Source organism: Aptenodytes forsteri, unplaced genomic scaffold (genome assembly GCF_000699145.1).
Source record: "Aptenodytes forsteri isolate BGI_AS27 unplaced genomic scaffold, ASM69914v1 Scaffold84, whole genome shotgun sequence".
Classification (NCBI taxonomy): domain Eukaryota; kingdom Metazoa; phylum Chordata; class Aves; order Sphenisciformes; family Spheniscidae; genus Aptenodytes; species Aptenodytes forsteri.
The window spans coordinates 1615985-1630836 of record NW_008795492.1 but is presented as its reverse complement, the minus strand read 5'-3'; the positions used below and the strand labels follow the sequence as shown (position 1 = coordinate 1630836).

Sequence of the window (14852 nt, the reverse complement as noted above, 5' to 3'; positions counted from 1 at the left end):
GGATCCTGGCCGGGCCCCGGAGTGGCAGCTGTCCCCCGCCACAGGCCCCCCTTGGACCAGAGTCAAGACACCTTCCACTCTACTGCTGGAGGATGTTGCATCCTGTCTGCAAAGGCAAAAGAGACCCAAAACACATACATGGCTTCTTTTACACGCCTGTTAACCACAGCAGGGGTGATAATATTTAACCATTGACTCTACCAGAGAACAAAAATTAAAACAGAAGGTTGTATGTTAGGCTACTTTTTCAATTTGCAGATTTGTGTTGGTGGGATCAAAAGCCAAAAAAGGCTGGAAACAAACTATAAATGTGCCAAAGCCAAGATAAACAGGCTAAAATATAGCTAGACAAATTGCTTGTACTCCAGGCAGACAGAGACTGAAGTGGGGAGCAGGCAAACGTGGCAGCTCTCTCTCTTAAATAGCTTTCACAACTATTTCTCTTTTTTTTTTTATGCCCATGAATGGAAACTTCTGCTTGTGAACATGAAATACACCAATGCCAAACGGAAATCTGCTTACTCGAGATTGGCACCTTAGTTTAGGAGAGCCAACTCATGTTTCGAGCTGAGAAAATGCTGAGTCAGCATCAAAACTTTGGGTTACTTATCCAAAAATGCTAAACATTTTGGATTAGGCTATAATTTGAAGTATCTAAACCCCATATTGCTATATTTTCTCTTCACCAATCTACATTATTTTAATTTCCAAATAAGAATAATGGGAATGCCAGCAAGGCTTGGTAAACAGTTTTTGCCAGCACTGATAAAAATAAGCTTTCTTCCATACATGCAGTTCAACTAAACTGAAATCTCTTGTGAACTGTGGTGGGAAAGGAATTTTGCTTTACTACAATATATACCTTTATCAAGTTTTCTAGCCCTTATCTAAGTTAGACACACATCTCTGCCTTTACTTAAAACTATTTGTTGGACATATGCAATTATAGGCCTTTTTAGCAGGGACTATCTGTCAGGCACTCAAGCTCTGGGCTAGCAAGATGAAAAAAAAAAAGATACTAGTGGTGATGTGCTGATCATTCATAAACTTGAATAGAGAAAGAAATAGAAAATGGTTTAATCAGGGTGAAACGTTTCCTTCCTTTCTAGCAAAATGCCTCTGAGTTGAATGCATCAACACCAGGTTATTTAGGGAATAATTCATCCTGCATGTAGCTGATTATCTTTGATTATTTTCATGTGTACCAGGTTCTGTGCAGTTGCACATTTGGAAGGAGCTTCGGAAGCTTTTGTTATTCAAGTGTTTTTTCAGTGCATTCATTGTTGACAAACATACGTATAATCTCGGCTTAGTGATTGTATAAAATTAAATTTACGAAAGGAAAACTATTTTAAATAATGCATTTCGTAATTTTACTGTAAAATACATAGGTTGCTTTAAAATTGGAAAAAGAAGAGCTACATATGACATAGTATTACAGGATAGTGTTTTTCTTATTTCTTTACTTTTTATTGCAGCAGTAGGGATGCTTGGAAAATGTCATTGTCACAGACAAATGAGTTCCTAAGATAGGTTCAGAGGTACTGCTGGGACTGAGGGGATTTTTTAAAAATGTTTTGTAAACATCAATGAGTTAAATCTCAAACCATTGGTGAGTTGTGTGATATATCTGTGGTAGAGATGGACAAACTGAAGTACAACTGGACTGACCTCCCTGGAAAAGTCTCCTTAATACTTGTGCACCGAAGAGATCTAAGATGAGTTAAAGGACAGCTCTCAGCTCTTAATCTTGTATGTAATCATTGCACATGCTGCTTCCTAGCACGCGGACATGGAGACCCTTACCCATAAAGTAATTTATGAGAATACAGTATGAAAGTCACATCGTTTCAGAAGAGCTACAGGTGTACTACAGTTAAGCACATGCTGTTAAGTGCTTTACCGGATCAGAGAGACAGTGGTTGCACTATAGTATGGTGTGTTTGATAAGATCCTGGATAATTTAAATGCTGTGTTGAAATTGCGCTATAAAATAATTGGAAATTGCGTAATTACTTTATGCCTAGCAAATAGCTAAAGAAAGTCAAAAGCAACAAGTTAAAAAGTTTTAATGAGTGTATGTGGTGAGTATTTTATTATTATAAAAGCTGTAGGGTTTATTAGCTGATACAGGGCTGGAGTTTTTCATTAGCCAAAGGCGTTTCAGGTTTCGTGGGACATAGCTGGAAAACATTCCAAACAAATGAATATTCTATTTTAAAAGAATAATGAGACGTTGAGGGTTTTTATAAACTCCAAAGTTTGCTAAACCAATATCTCTAATTAGATGAAGAAACTCTCTACAGAGGCTTTGCATCAACGGCTGTGCACATAGCAAATGTTTTAAGCATTTACATATCAAATACTGCTGGCAGCATTTTGGCTGCAGTCCAGAGCTGTAGATAGTTTTAATCACATTTGTTCATTAATCCTTGGTGGAATTCTCTTATATGGTCTCTTTAGGATTTTCATTTAAGCATGTGCTGCTGCTTGTCAGCAGTGGGCTTATTTATTTATTTTATGAATGCCATCTGAAGCCTTGAATTTACAGAAAATAGGTTGTGGAGTGGCTCAGGAAGCAGACGATGGCGTATATTCTTTTCCTCTCAGTAGATCTCCTTTGTACCCAAGCATTTATGTACTCTCACTAGGAAGAGGTTTATTCAGCAGCGTGACATTTAAAGAAGACTTTCACTCTTTTGTGACTATGTTAGTTCTTTTCTTTTCCATAGGAAACAGACAATGGTTGAATGGGAAGCAGTAATTGAAAGTACAGCAAAGATGATTGTATTGCTAATAAAATGTCTTGAGAGTCATACAACACTGGCAGAGCTGCACTGAGAGTAGCTGCATCCCGTATGATGACTGATCAGTGCCTGGAGCATCAAAATGCAGAAAGCTAATGCTTTGAAATACACGGGTGCGATTTCCCAGCCCAGATGGCAGCGCTGTTGCTGGAGCAGAACTCTAATCTCTCAAGTACTCCAGCGAGCTGAGCTGCTAAGGCAATAGCTTTCTTCCATTATCTTGTTCCTCTGTTAAATCTGGCTTGAAAGACAAAACAAGCCATTTAAGACAACACTGTTGTAAAAGCAGAGGTGTTAACAGTCACCTAGAGCCTTCCACATGCAGTTGGCCTCTGAAATCCTATCTGTCGTTCTCATTTTTATGGTACGTTTTGCGAATGACTGCTGTTACGGGAATCGGCTTCTCTGAAAAATGCCTGCCATGCTAATATTTGTTCTGTGATAGATAGCGAGGGCTAAATATAGCCTTCCCCTTTCTTTGCATTTTTATATGGCAGAGTCTTTTTTTCTTGCTACAGCCAGGGTCAGGCTCCTCTGAGCCTCCCCTTGCACTAAATTGCCTTCGGGGAGAGAGGAGGAGTTGGGAGCATCAGTGAGAGGGTCAGGCTGCGTATCCAGGGACCCAAAGCTGAACCCTGGAATGAGAGGTTTTTTCCTGTATTGTTGTGCTGCATTTGCATTGTTGATCATCTTGCTATAAGCATTTCCTTCAGGAAGAGGTCTTGTAGGTTTTTGCTTTTTTCTCCTGAATCATTCCGCTGTTGTATCCTTCTGTTAGGTTACCCGTGCATGCTGTGCACGCAAACCCACACGTGTGCTAGCTGGCATGGTGGAAGGGCCAGTATGGATCAGGATCCCTTATTGGAGTAGGAAGATCCCACCCAGCTTCACTGCCAAGTGCTGCCGAGTCCCCAGCAGACATGGGAGCGAAGCTTTCAGAGTGCACTGGACGCTATACAGGTGTAGGTGGAAATTTGCAATAATTCTTCCCCGCCTCCTGGGTTGCTCTCCTTCCTCCCCACCTCCTCTGCACCTCGTGGTGATGCAGGGCTGCTGGCAGCTGCAGACGCTTGTGAGCTGGTCTGAACATGTGCACTCCTTGCATAAGAGGGAGAGGGCAGCAAGGCAGGATAGCCCCAGGCTAGGAATAGTCAGAGAAGGAACTCTCCTTCTGCCACAGGGGTCTCGGCAGCGATGGCATGTCCTAATACTTTACAATAATGTGTTAAGTAAGATTAAATTAATCATTTATTGAAATCAATGAGCTTAATCATAATTATTAGAATATATTGAAAAGAAGGTAGCAAAATTGAAGGCACTCAGCTCTTCCACTTCCAGGCTGTTGTGTGCACATCTGCATGTTTAACCATGGAGTAATATAATGCTTAACTCTGAGTAGATAAGTTTGCCCCATAATTCCAGTTTTCTTCTCTGAAGTCTTTTTCTTCTCTAGGGACCGTCTAGAAATAGTTTCTTGGCAAAGAACTGCCAGGGTTGCTGTACATCTGGGCTCTGTAGGGCTGTGCTTTTGTACAGTCACAGTGATCCTGGGAACGTAAACTGTGGAGAGGAGTCAGATGGGTATGGGTGGAAATACCAAAGCTTTGGGCACTGAGAGCACTTGTAACAGTTTTTACTTACCTCTTCTGACTATATATTTGCCTTCATCATCCTTGCTTCAGAGGCCCTTCATTGCTGCTTCAAACCACATCAGCCTCCTTGCCCTACTCTCCCAAACACTTTCCCCTTTGTTTGTTACTCTGTTTTTTTGTCTGTTCAGCTGCTTTCGTGATACTTGCCTACCTCTCCAGCACCCCACACCATGGCAGAACTACCACTATGTTTACTGACACCACTGTTCACCATAGCAAGGGCTAACGCCTCCCTGCGCTCATGTCCCTCTTTGTTGCAGCTAATAGGGTCTTGTGCAGTGGCTAGCAGGCTTGCCTTTAGATAATGCTAAATTAATCATGATTAATCATTTTACCCATTTTCAGTGTGCCGTCTCCTCACAAGTGGGTATGTTGTTCTGTACTAACCTAGGCTGTTTGAATTGCACCAAAAGCACGCGTACGGCCCAGCATGGAGGTGTGCATGTTGGTGTCTGGTGAGACCTGCTGCCTGAATTCAGGAGCTGCCCTCAGACCCCAGGTGCTGGTGTCACAGCACAGCATCATCAGTCACTGCAGTGCAGCTGTTTCAGTTCAGCACTTCAGTATTGTTCTTCTAGGGAATACAGCCTTTGTCTTTGCAAAATATGGTAAATATATGAAAAAAATCTCAGAGCTGTGGCTGCAGAAGCATTGTCAGCAACGCTGTAGGTGCTGGTGTGTGCTCAGTTCTAAGGACTCCCAGGTTCAGTGATTGCTGGTCGCTGCAGCTAACAACTATTATGCACTTACCTAACTGCGGCAGGATGGTTTGCTGGGGAAAAGTTGGGCAGCCTGTAGAAGCTCTGATCCTGCTGTTGCCTGTTGCCTCAGTAATGTCGCATGGTTAACGTTGCAATTACTTACTGTGACCAGTACTGTGAATTGTCACAACCTAGGAACACTTAGGTTTCTTTTGCTGGGAGTGTGTCAGTAGGCAGGGTAACGAAAAGTTCCTTTTGTCCCATGTATGTAGCAATAAAAAAGGTGTTAATATTTTTTTACCTGTCAGATAAGAAAATGCATAAGAAAAAAGCTCTTCCACACATCAAGATTACAACAGTGACAAAAACACTAAAGGCAAAAATCACATTCAAATCATATTAGTGCCTGGGGAGAGAAACTGCTAAGAGGCCAAGATACTGTTGCTTCCAGCAGGCTTTGCCCTTCACTTCTGGAGAAGTGTGGAACCAGGACTGAGCGGATCAGTTTTAAACAATTTTAAAGCCACATTTTATTTGTCTTGCTCTAGGTTTTCATATCCCAACATTGTAATTTACAAGTAACCATATTTGTCATTAAAGTGAGTTACAGCTGCCTGGAAGGGGTAGCAGAATCCACTTCTCAGTGCTGATGCTTGCATGTAAGAGCAGGAAAAGAGAAGAAAAGGAAAGAATGCCAGAAAATAATGATTAAGAATGGAATTTAGTCTGGGTTCAGCTTAGCAGCTGTCCCTTGCCCATGCTTGTGCATGTAATTCAGGGTAAGCTCATGACAGACTTTTAAGTTGGGACAATGTGGGGTATTCCTGGTGAATGAAGTGCTGAGAATGACCTGGCAAGAGCCAGTGCGGTAAAAGCCATCCCTTCCCGGGCATCGCTAATGAAGCAGGGCTGAAGAGAATGAAGTTGCCTGTAGAAGTCTAAAGCCCAGCGAGGCCACAGGAGAGTTTTCCATGGATTTCATTAGATTTTGTCTCAAACCTTGAGCCAGTAACAAAAGAATTCTCCAGTACAAGAGCTGCTTTCCAAGCAGAAACACTGTATATATGCATAATGTCTAAAAACATTTATTTATTCTTACCTTTCTGATAGGTCAGAAGTAAGTGACTAGGAGACAGAGAGATGGTCTATACTTTGTGTGCAGATGCACTGCAGCCCTTAGCACTTTTCATAAAGTTTGAAACAAGATTGCTCAGTCTGGTCCTTGATAAAGGAAATAGTTTATAAACCCAGTCCAGGAATTTACGTGAAATGTGGACATTTTTTGAAGACCTCACTGGTGAGTTCACTTGAAGCAGATGGCAAGCTGAACCTTCCTACCTGTGACCTGACCTGCTGAAGCAGAAAAGAAACCAAAAGAGATTTTTGGCAGCACTGCCTTTGCCGCAGCATCATTGTGGGTGGGCTCTGGAGTTTGGGCTGGATTTCAGTTAAGTCAGTGGCTTTTTGGGTTGCAGCAATCTGTGGTCCCCAGGAAGTTTTTCTTACTGTCACTGCTCCCTGTTTTAATCAGCAGGGTCTCATCTGTCTGCAGAGCCGTAGCCCGGTTCCCAGTGGTAAGCCCCAGGGTCTATGCTGGGACAGGCAGACCAACACCAGCATGTCTGAAATACCCCTCTGGAGAGGGGCACCGGGCGCTCACCATGCCGGGGGCAGCCCCTGCAGTACCAAAATGGCAGAGTCCAACCCCAGAATCCAACAGAGCAGTTGCTCTTTCCTTCATCTGATTCATACATAGAGTCAAGCTATCTTGTTTCCATACCTGTGTGCTGCCAGTTTCTGAACTTTTGATCTAACTTAGCCAAATTGTTATGCAATTGAATAAGTTTTGACATATGAATAGTCCCATTGAAGTGACTGCTATTCCTTACATCCTTCAAGTTGCCCATGCGTTAAAGTACCTTGCTGAATCAAGGACATTTATATTAGCCTTCACTATCTTCCAAAAGTAACAGTCGCTTGTTTTCCTTTTCTCAGATTCTCCAAAGACTTTCTTAATCTATTTTCACAGCTGTAAACTAAGGGGATCTCTGCTCTTTGCTTGGATTAGTCACCAGGACTTGGAGGGTTTGCTTAAAACCAGCAACCCCAGCACTGCCTTTTGTTCTCCACAGTGTTCGGTCGTGGTTGTGTGCAGGGACGCACTCGTACAGCTTCCTGGGCAGACCTGCCAGCGTGTTCAGACAATGCAAACACAAAGTCAGTGTTTCTCTTTCCAGTTTTCCATTTCAGTCCCTAGTGTATATGCCATATTCTGAAATTATTGCTGTGCTCAGCATGTATATGTGCTTACTGAGTGCCCAGTTAGCCTGCTCACGCCCTGGGACACCTCAGTCCCAGGCCAGGGGCTGCTCATGAGAAAACACTTGTAGCAGGCCTCGCTTTGCTTTGGCAATATCTTCTGAGTTCCCTTCTTACTATAGGACTCACCTTTCTCTTCCTTAGACCTCTAACTCTAATCTTGACCCTAACCCCAGGCTGAGCCCCAGCCCAAGGGGCTCAGCCACATCCCCAGGTTGAGCAGTGCCAAGGGTTGAGTCACTGGCAGCCCTGGAGCTGCTTTTGCAGCCTCCAGAGCCCCCCCACCTGCCTGGCTGAGTGCTCCCATCCTCTGAGCCTGACCCCGCAGGAGGCTTGGGTGAGTTTTGCTGTGTGGCATCTCCACAGGCGGGCACGGTGCTCTGCCCCTGCTACCTCCGTCCACCCTTGCTGCAGGAGGGGAGCAGCAGTACCTTATTGAGGTGACCTCAGTAAAGTTCTGGTGGAGATGAACCCCTCCATCCCTGCTGGCAGACCTGCCCTTGCTTAACACCAAATCTACATAAATGAAGTTGAAAACCCTTTATTTCCCCATCAGTCTTCTTCACTTGTCACCTTCTCATGGAAGCCCTCCCACACGCACAATCTTTCGCCATACTTCGAGTTCACTGGAGGATTAGTTTCCCGTTTCTCTCTGCGTGCTGCACACCTGAAAGCCTGCACATTTTCTCTCAGCCTCGCTACTGTTGCATCGTCCTCCCTCCCGGCTAATGGCACAGGTAACCAGCTGACTAATCCTTCTCCCTGGTACCTCGCCCTCCTAGTGAGTTTAATAACAAAGGGAAATAAAAGTGGGAGCTGTGTGGATGCATCCGTCAGCTCCAGCCTCACACACCAACTGTGGAAAGGCTTTTTCCTCAAACTGTATTCGTGCTGTGTTACACATTAGGGAAACTGATAGGAATGTAATATGTATGTTAGTGTGTTTTAATCAGTAGCATGAACTACTCTCCCCTTCCCCATGACTTTTTTATTTCCTTCTTAAGAAGGAAATACTAGAAATAATGTTGCACTTGTTACTTTCTGTTATACCGTGATGATTAGTAAAAGATTCTGTGCCAGATTTATGCTCAGTGAATTATCCCTGAAATTTATGGAGCTATAGCAGAATTTAATTTGGCAGTGTGGAGTTGATGTTGCTCCCAGTGATGTCTTCAGCTGAAAATCTCAGCTTTCCATTGCCTTACTTAGAGAAAAAATAGGCCCATGTCTTTAGTATGTCTCAGAAGGAGTGCCAGAAGCATTGTAAATAGCTGGTGCCAGAGGCACTGCGATGGTGTAGACTCTGCTGCTGCCATACATGAAGTGTGGTAGCAATCTGTGCCAGAGGCATTTAGGAAGTATACCCCTGAAGGCAAAGTTTTCTGAGAGGTGAGGAGGATGTTAGCAGCTGCATTAGCATCTATGGCATGTTCAATACCTTTGATTTTCTTTTTAATGTCATGTGGTGGAATAATTCAGAGGTGGTGCGCAGCATCCTCATGATATTGGGGCCAGAAGAAACAGTTTGAATGAAAGCTTAATAGAAATTCAGCATGCTCCCATGCTGCGCACAGAATTGGTTGACCGCATAAATCTAAATGTCAAATAACTAGAAAGCTTTACCAAATGGAAATGTGATGTTTTATTTCCACATTGTCAACACATTAAAAGAAGCATACTTAATTGTTAAAGAGTAAAACTCTGTATAAGTTCTTTTTCTAAAAAAAAAAAAAAAAATATTAAAAGTAGGACCAAGATGCCACCAGTGTTTTCAAGAAGTGGGAAAATGTCAATTATTAAATATTTTGGGAGGTAAAAATCATGTGGGCATTTATAAGCATTATCTCAAAAGTGAGAAGCATTGAAAAGTTTGTATGGCAGCCCCAAGTCCCAATACACTTGGTAGAGCACTACTGAATAGCGAAATATAGGTTGGTGAGCAATCTAGAAATGATAATGTTTTATTGAGTGGTGTGGATTGTTACTTTGGCTGATTTGATTTTTATCCTGTAAGGAAATTAAAGCTCAAGCACTTCCAAACTTGGTTACATTTCTAAAGATCATGTTTACGTGCCAGCTTTTGCCTAGAAACTCACCCAAAGATGTCAGCCATTGAAACCATTTCATGTGGAAGCACTGCTAAGTAAATTCACTAAATGCCTATTCATCCCAGTAAGATGGAGAATCACTGGAGCAGCAAATGTGAAAATCTGCACAGCTTACTATACAGAAAGCAGTTTTCGGAGGTTGCCAAATTGAGATGCAGAGTCTGACCCTGGGAGATACTACAACCCACATGAGTGAGCATAGAAGGAGGGTCTCAGGCTCCTACAGCCTGGTCGTTCAGGCTGGTTGATAGGCAGATACTTCATTTGGTCCAGATAAAATCAATGGTTAACTTGTTCTTTATTCATCAGTTCAATAATGAAATGCTGCCTGTGATGACAGAAGAATTTGGTTTTATGAGATACAAAGATAGTTTACTAGACTGATAACGTTTCCAAGTTGTTGCAGCCTGACCCCAGAAGTTAAACACATTTTGTACAGGACTCTGGTTTAACTTGGTTTTCTGTGGCTTTAATAATGAAATGTTTTCAAGATACAGTGCTATTGACAGCTGTGTTATCTTTAGGTTTTTTTGCCCTCAACTCCATTACAGACCATTACTTAAATGGTGTTGTATCTATAATGTTGTGGTTTTGAATGCAACTCAGGAGATCAAGATCTTTTTAATATGATTTATTCAGTTTTCTTAAATATGCTGACCTAGATAAATAGAGAATGTTTTTGCTCCATTGTTAAAGAAATAACAGACCACAAAAGCTGTCAAGCGTAAATACATTCTTGGACACGTCAGCTGAAATGTTGAAAATACTGGTGTCAGATTGCCAGTCATACTAATTGGAACTAACCTTCTAAATTTCTTTGTTCCTATTAATTATATCGGGATTTTGACATCCAAATTCTCTTGCTTTATGCATTCCGACCTTGGCCTCTTCTCTATTACAAGGATGAAAACAAATAAAATGCCAATAGATACTTAACCAAATTCCCTAGGAAAGATCTAGCAAAGCATGTAAAATGGGATTATCAATGCAGTCATCTCACAGCTGGGTTTTCATACTTAAAAAGTGCTGAGCAGTATTACTTAATACATACTCTGTTACAATGCTTAAAACATCTGCCAAGAGCTGATATGAAATTCGTTAAGATGTAATAAAGCTGTGCTTCTTTCCAAGTACACTTTCCTGAGTAGAGGGAGGCAGTGAAGTTTAGCAGCAGGATGGAAGTTTTTTCAGCAACTGCCTCCTTCAAAGATTCTACAGATGGTCCCCAAATGAGAACAATAAGTATATAAATTACTCTAAACATAGTAGTTCTCGCAGTGTAATTTGTGCATCTTTTGTTCTTTCCCTTGCAGGACAAATGACCAGCTAGTAGCATTCCTGTCCAGATACCGTGATATGAACTTCTTGAAATCACACGGGAGGGACAACGCAAGGTAAGCTGGCCCTTTCCTCAACTTGTTTTAACCATGGCACTGGGAGGTTTTGCATAGTGGCGGTTTTCCAGCATTATCTGAGCGAAGAAATCCCTAGTCCAGGAAAGAGAAGCAAATGGGGAGAGGAAACGTTCTCCTGAGGACAGTTGCTTATTGGTCCAGAATGGCTCCTCCCCAGAATCAGTTTGCAAAGATGCTTTTGTGAGGAGGAAGACATTAGACAGACTGATGCTTCTTCCCTCCTTGGGGCCTGGCACAGATCGATGTTTCAGGAGCAAGTGGTAATTGCCCCACACAACAGCTCATCCCTGCCCCAGCTGGTCCCAGCCACACTGGTGACCAAGACCTGTGCTAGCCAGGGTGTGCAGCAAAGCCTTGTGCAAGCAGAGCTTCTCTGCAAGATGTGGGAGCCTGTACCAGCCTGCACATGCTAGTGAGGGTGAGGATGGTGGCTGGAGGGTTATCATGATCTGCTACAGTTTTGAAGTCAGTGTCCGTCTTCATCCACCCTGCGCAGGTCTCGGGGAGAAGAGGATGTGCTGTGTTTCCCACAACACATCAGTAGTACAGCTTTGTGGTTTGAGGGAGCAGCAGTGACCAAACACTGTGTTTCCAAAGCTTTAAACAACCTCTGTAGGTGAAAGATCTTTCTCATCCGATTGCAGTGGTCCTCTTTTCCTCTTTATTGATAGCTTTTCTTTTCCTCTTTGTTGCTAGTTTCATACCATAACAGCAGACTTGCAACAGTTCTAGCAACTCCATATGCTGAGTCCCAGGGGCTTTGCACCTAAAAATACTGTTTTATTCTGCCTGGGTCACCAGGTCATCTCTCTATTCTGTAAAATGTCAAGCGTACTGTAAGGCTCGGTTCAGATAGTGTACATAGAGAATGTGACACATCGAGTCGCATGTTCAGCTCAGCGGGTGGGTAGAATAACACACAGGTCTCACTTCTTGGCTGCTCCTGCTTTTGTCACTAGATTTATCAATTCTGTCATGTTCCTGTTTAAATGAAGTCCTCACGAGCATTCATCTTGTGCATGCAGAAATTCTATAGCAGGTAGTAAAAAATAATACTGTGAGGAATAATATTTAAATCCGAGTCAACAGTTTTCACAGGAGAGTCTCTGGTTTGGGAAATGCAGGGTGTCAGAGTGATTGGCAGGCTCAGCTCTAGCTGGCAATAGTGATCGGCAGCAGAGTTAAATAGAAAAGAGAAGAGAAATGGCCAGGGAAAAGCAGTCGGTCTCCTACGCCTTTTTGTTCCTCTGGTGCACCTGATTCTTCTCAAATTCCCTGAGCTGGCTAAGGAAAATAACTAATGAATTTTGACGTGCTTGCATCAAGCTGGTTCGAACATGCCAACCTCAGCTGTGTTAGAACAATTTAGATCAATTAAACACACTAATCTGGTATTAGTTTAATAATAAAATGAGCTAATGTGTCACTTGTACTCCCCTCACAGGAATAACAACCCATTTATTAGTTCAATGGTTCCCTTTGACTGTATAAACAATTAAATACCTTTTAGCCTATTACAACATGTCACCATCTTTCATTTTTTCTCCTGGATTTCTACCATAAATTCTCTGTGCATCAGGGAACATAATGTGGGACACAACTGCGGATTTGCTGCCTCTGTCCGCCATGGTTGTGTAGTCCCTGAGTCCCGTAAGCGCTCCCACTGCTGACCACTGGATGAATGGATCCTTTCACGTTGCCCCTTGGCAGCTCCCCAAAATTTCTATCAGGGAGATACAGTGGCTCCCACCCTCCTGCATAGCCCAGATAACTGCAGAGACAGGACTCAGGCTAGCAGCTGCAGAAGCCTCTGAGTAATATTGGCATTTGGTAAAAATTCATTCCATTGGTGTCAAAAGCTGATCAAAAAGCAGTTAGCCCTCTGCTTCTATCGTGAGTGAATTTCCATCTCTTACATCCACCTGTTGAGAGAGAAATTGTATCTAATGTGAAGATCTCTAGCCTGATCTTTCAGTTTTAGTGTTTGAGTAACTCAGTCTTGTCTAAACCGGTAAATGTACCATCTGCTCTGCCCATTTGACACACAATTTCCAATTGACTTTCATTTTATGCCCAAGGCATGTAAGCTGTGGTCATGCTGGTGAGGTTTATCCCTGTAGTTAGAATGATGAAATCCTCTGTACTGAAATACCTTGTATAAGCACAGGCAGGTGAGATGAGACCGAAGGCCCATCTAGGCTGTCACCCCGTGTCCTGCTGCCTATAGCCGATGTCCCCAGAGGAGCAGAAGAGGTGGGTAGTGGCACTTCCTTACAATATTCTCCCAGCCTCCTGTGATGCTTGCTTGGGGAATTTCCACAGCCAAACTTGGTGACTTGTTCATTTAAGAGTAAGGGGTGATTATTTTTTTCTATTAATTTTTCCAGTTACTTTTTAGATTTTGCCATTTGCTTTGCCTTGTCACAGTCCTGTGGAAAAGAAGTATCCCATGGGGGGAATGGTATGGCCAAGAGCTTAGTAGGGTCTAGAAGAGAAGCAACAGACTCAAGGTTTGGCAACAAAAATTTAAAAAAAGCAAAAAAACCAAAAAAACCCACAGCTTTTAGAAAGGATTTAGGACACAGGCCAGTCTCCGAGTTACTCGGCAATAGGAGAAAACTCCCTTGGGACATCCTATCTCAAAACAGACTGGAACAGGATTTTTTATTTAAAATGGCTAGTTGAAGCCATGATAAGGGAGAAGACACTGGACTAGACTGACTGCCGCCCCATGTACAATAATAATTTTGCTGTTCCAAGGTGTTTTTCTCAAAACAAGTGAACTAATAATACAGGAGCTCAGCATTTAAATATCACTGAAAGCAATGTATAACCCTTGCTGCTACTTTTTGTTTTAATTTGTGGATGAATAATTGCTCCTAAACAATAAGCTTTTCAGCTGTCTAAGTCTGCTTTGTAAACAACTGGAAACTGAATTTTAAGTCATCCTAGTCTCTGGATCATACAAGGGAGAGAGAAAGATTCGAAGTGCCATCTTAAAACTGAAATGCTTATACAGCTCAATTACAATGTACTTTGTATTCAAGCCATGTTCACAATCAGTACATGTTTTACTGCCAAATAAGGAGAGAAACCAGGCTTCCTTTTAGAGAGTGAAGTTTTCTTTTAGTTATGCCAAAGTCATTAAAAAGTGCATCGCTCTGATTTTTCTTTAGTGGCTTCAGAAAAGGGAATGGACATGAAAATGTGTCCTTAACTCAGCTGGAGAAGCATTATTTCCTTAGAGAGCTGGATGTATGAAATGAAATTGCATACAGTGGCTGGAGTCGTTACATAGTACTTAGTGGGCAACGCTTAAATTTCTCCTCTTTTCAGTGTCTTAGACTATTAAAAGCAAAAGAATAACCCAGTAGTTGTGTAAGCTATTACAATTTGGAACACCCAGAAGATTTGTTTTTTTGGCAGGAGCAGCACCTGGCTGATGTATTATAAAATATAAAGACAGTCAAATGCGGCATCTTCAACGACAGGCAGGAAGAAGGGTTGTTTTTTTTTTTCTAGAAACCTTGCCACAGTAATCATTTGGGAAACAGTGTAAACATGCTGTGAAGGTTGGATGCTGTTACATCTTAGAGGAATCTGGAGCTCATAGGCAGAATACAAACAACTAAAGAAAAGGCCATTAAAAGTTTGTTATGTATCTGAGTTCTTTTCTTGTGCTGTTTTTTTCTCCTCATTAATGCTATTGATAGGATGAGAGAAAATGGCCTCAAGTTGTGCCAGGGGAGGTTTAGATTGGACATGAGGAAAAATTTCTTCGCTGAAAGAGTGGTTAAACATTGGAAGAGGCTGCCCAGGGAAGTGGTTGAGTCACCTTCCCTGGAAGTAT

At 42.3% G+C, this 14852-nt stretch overlaps 1 protein-coding gene across 1 annotated transcript in view; it reads left to right on the top strand.

Annotated features, from left to right (window-relative positions):
• The window catches only part of XYLT1 (xylosyltransferase 1), a 101340-nt gene that overhangs the window by 53573 nt on the left and 32915 nt on the right, over positions 1 to 14852 (top strand). Inside the window, exon 5 of the mRNA XM_009281691.1 lies at positions 10901 to 10981. Within this exon, the coding sequence (XP_009279966.1) occupies positions 10901 to 10981 (81 nt within the window). The remainder of the gene's footprint in view (positions 1 to 10900; positions 10982 to 14852) is intronic.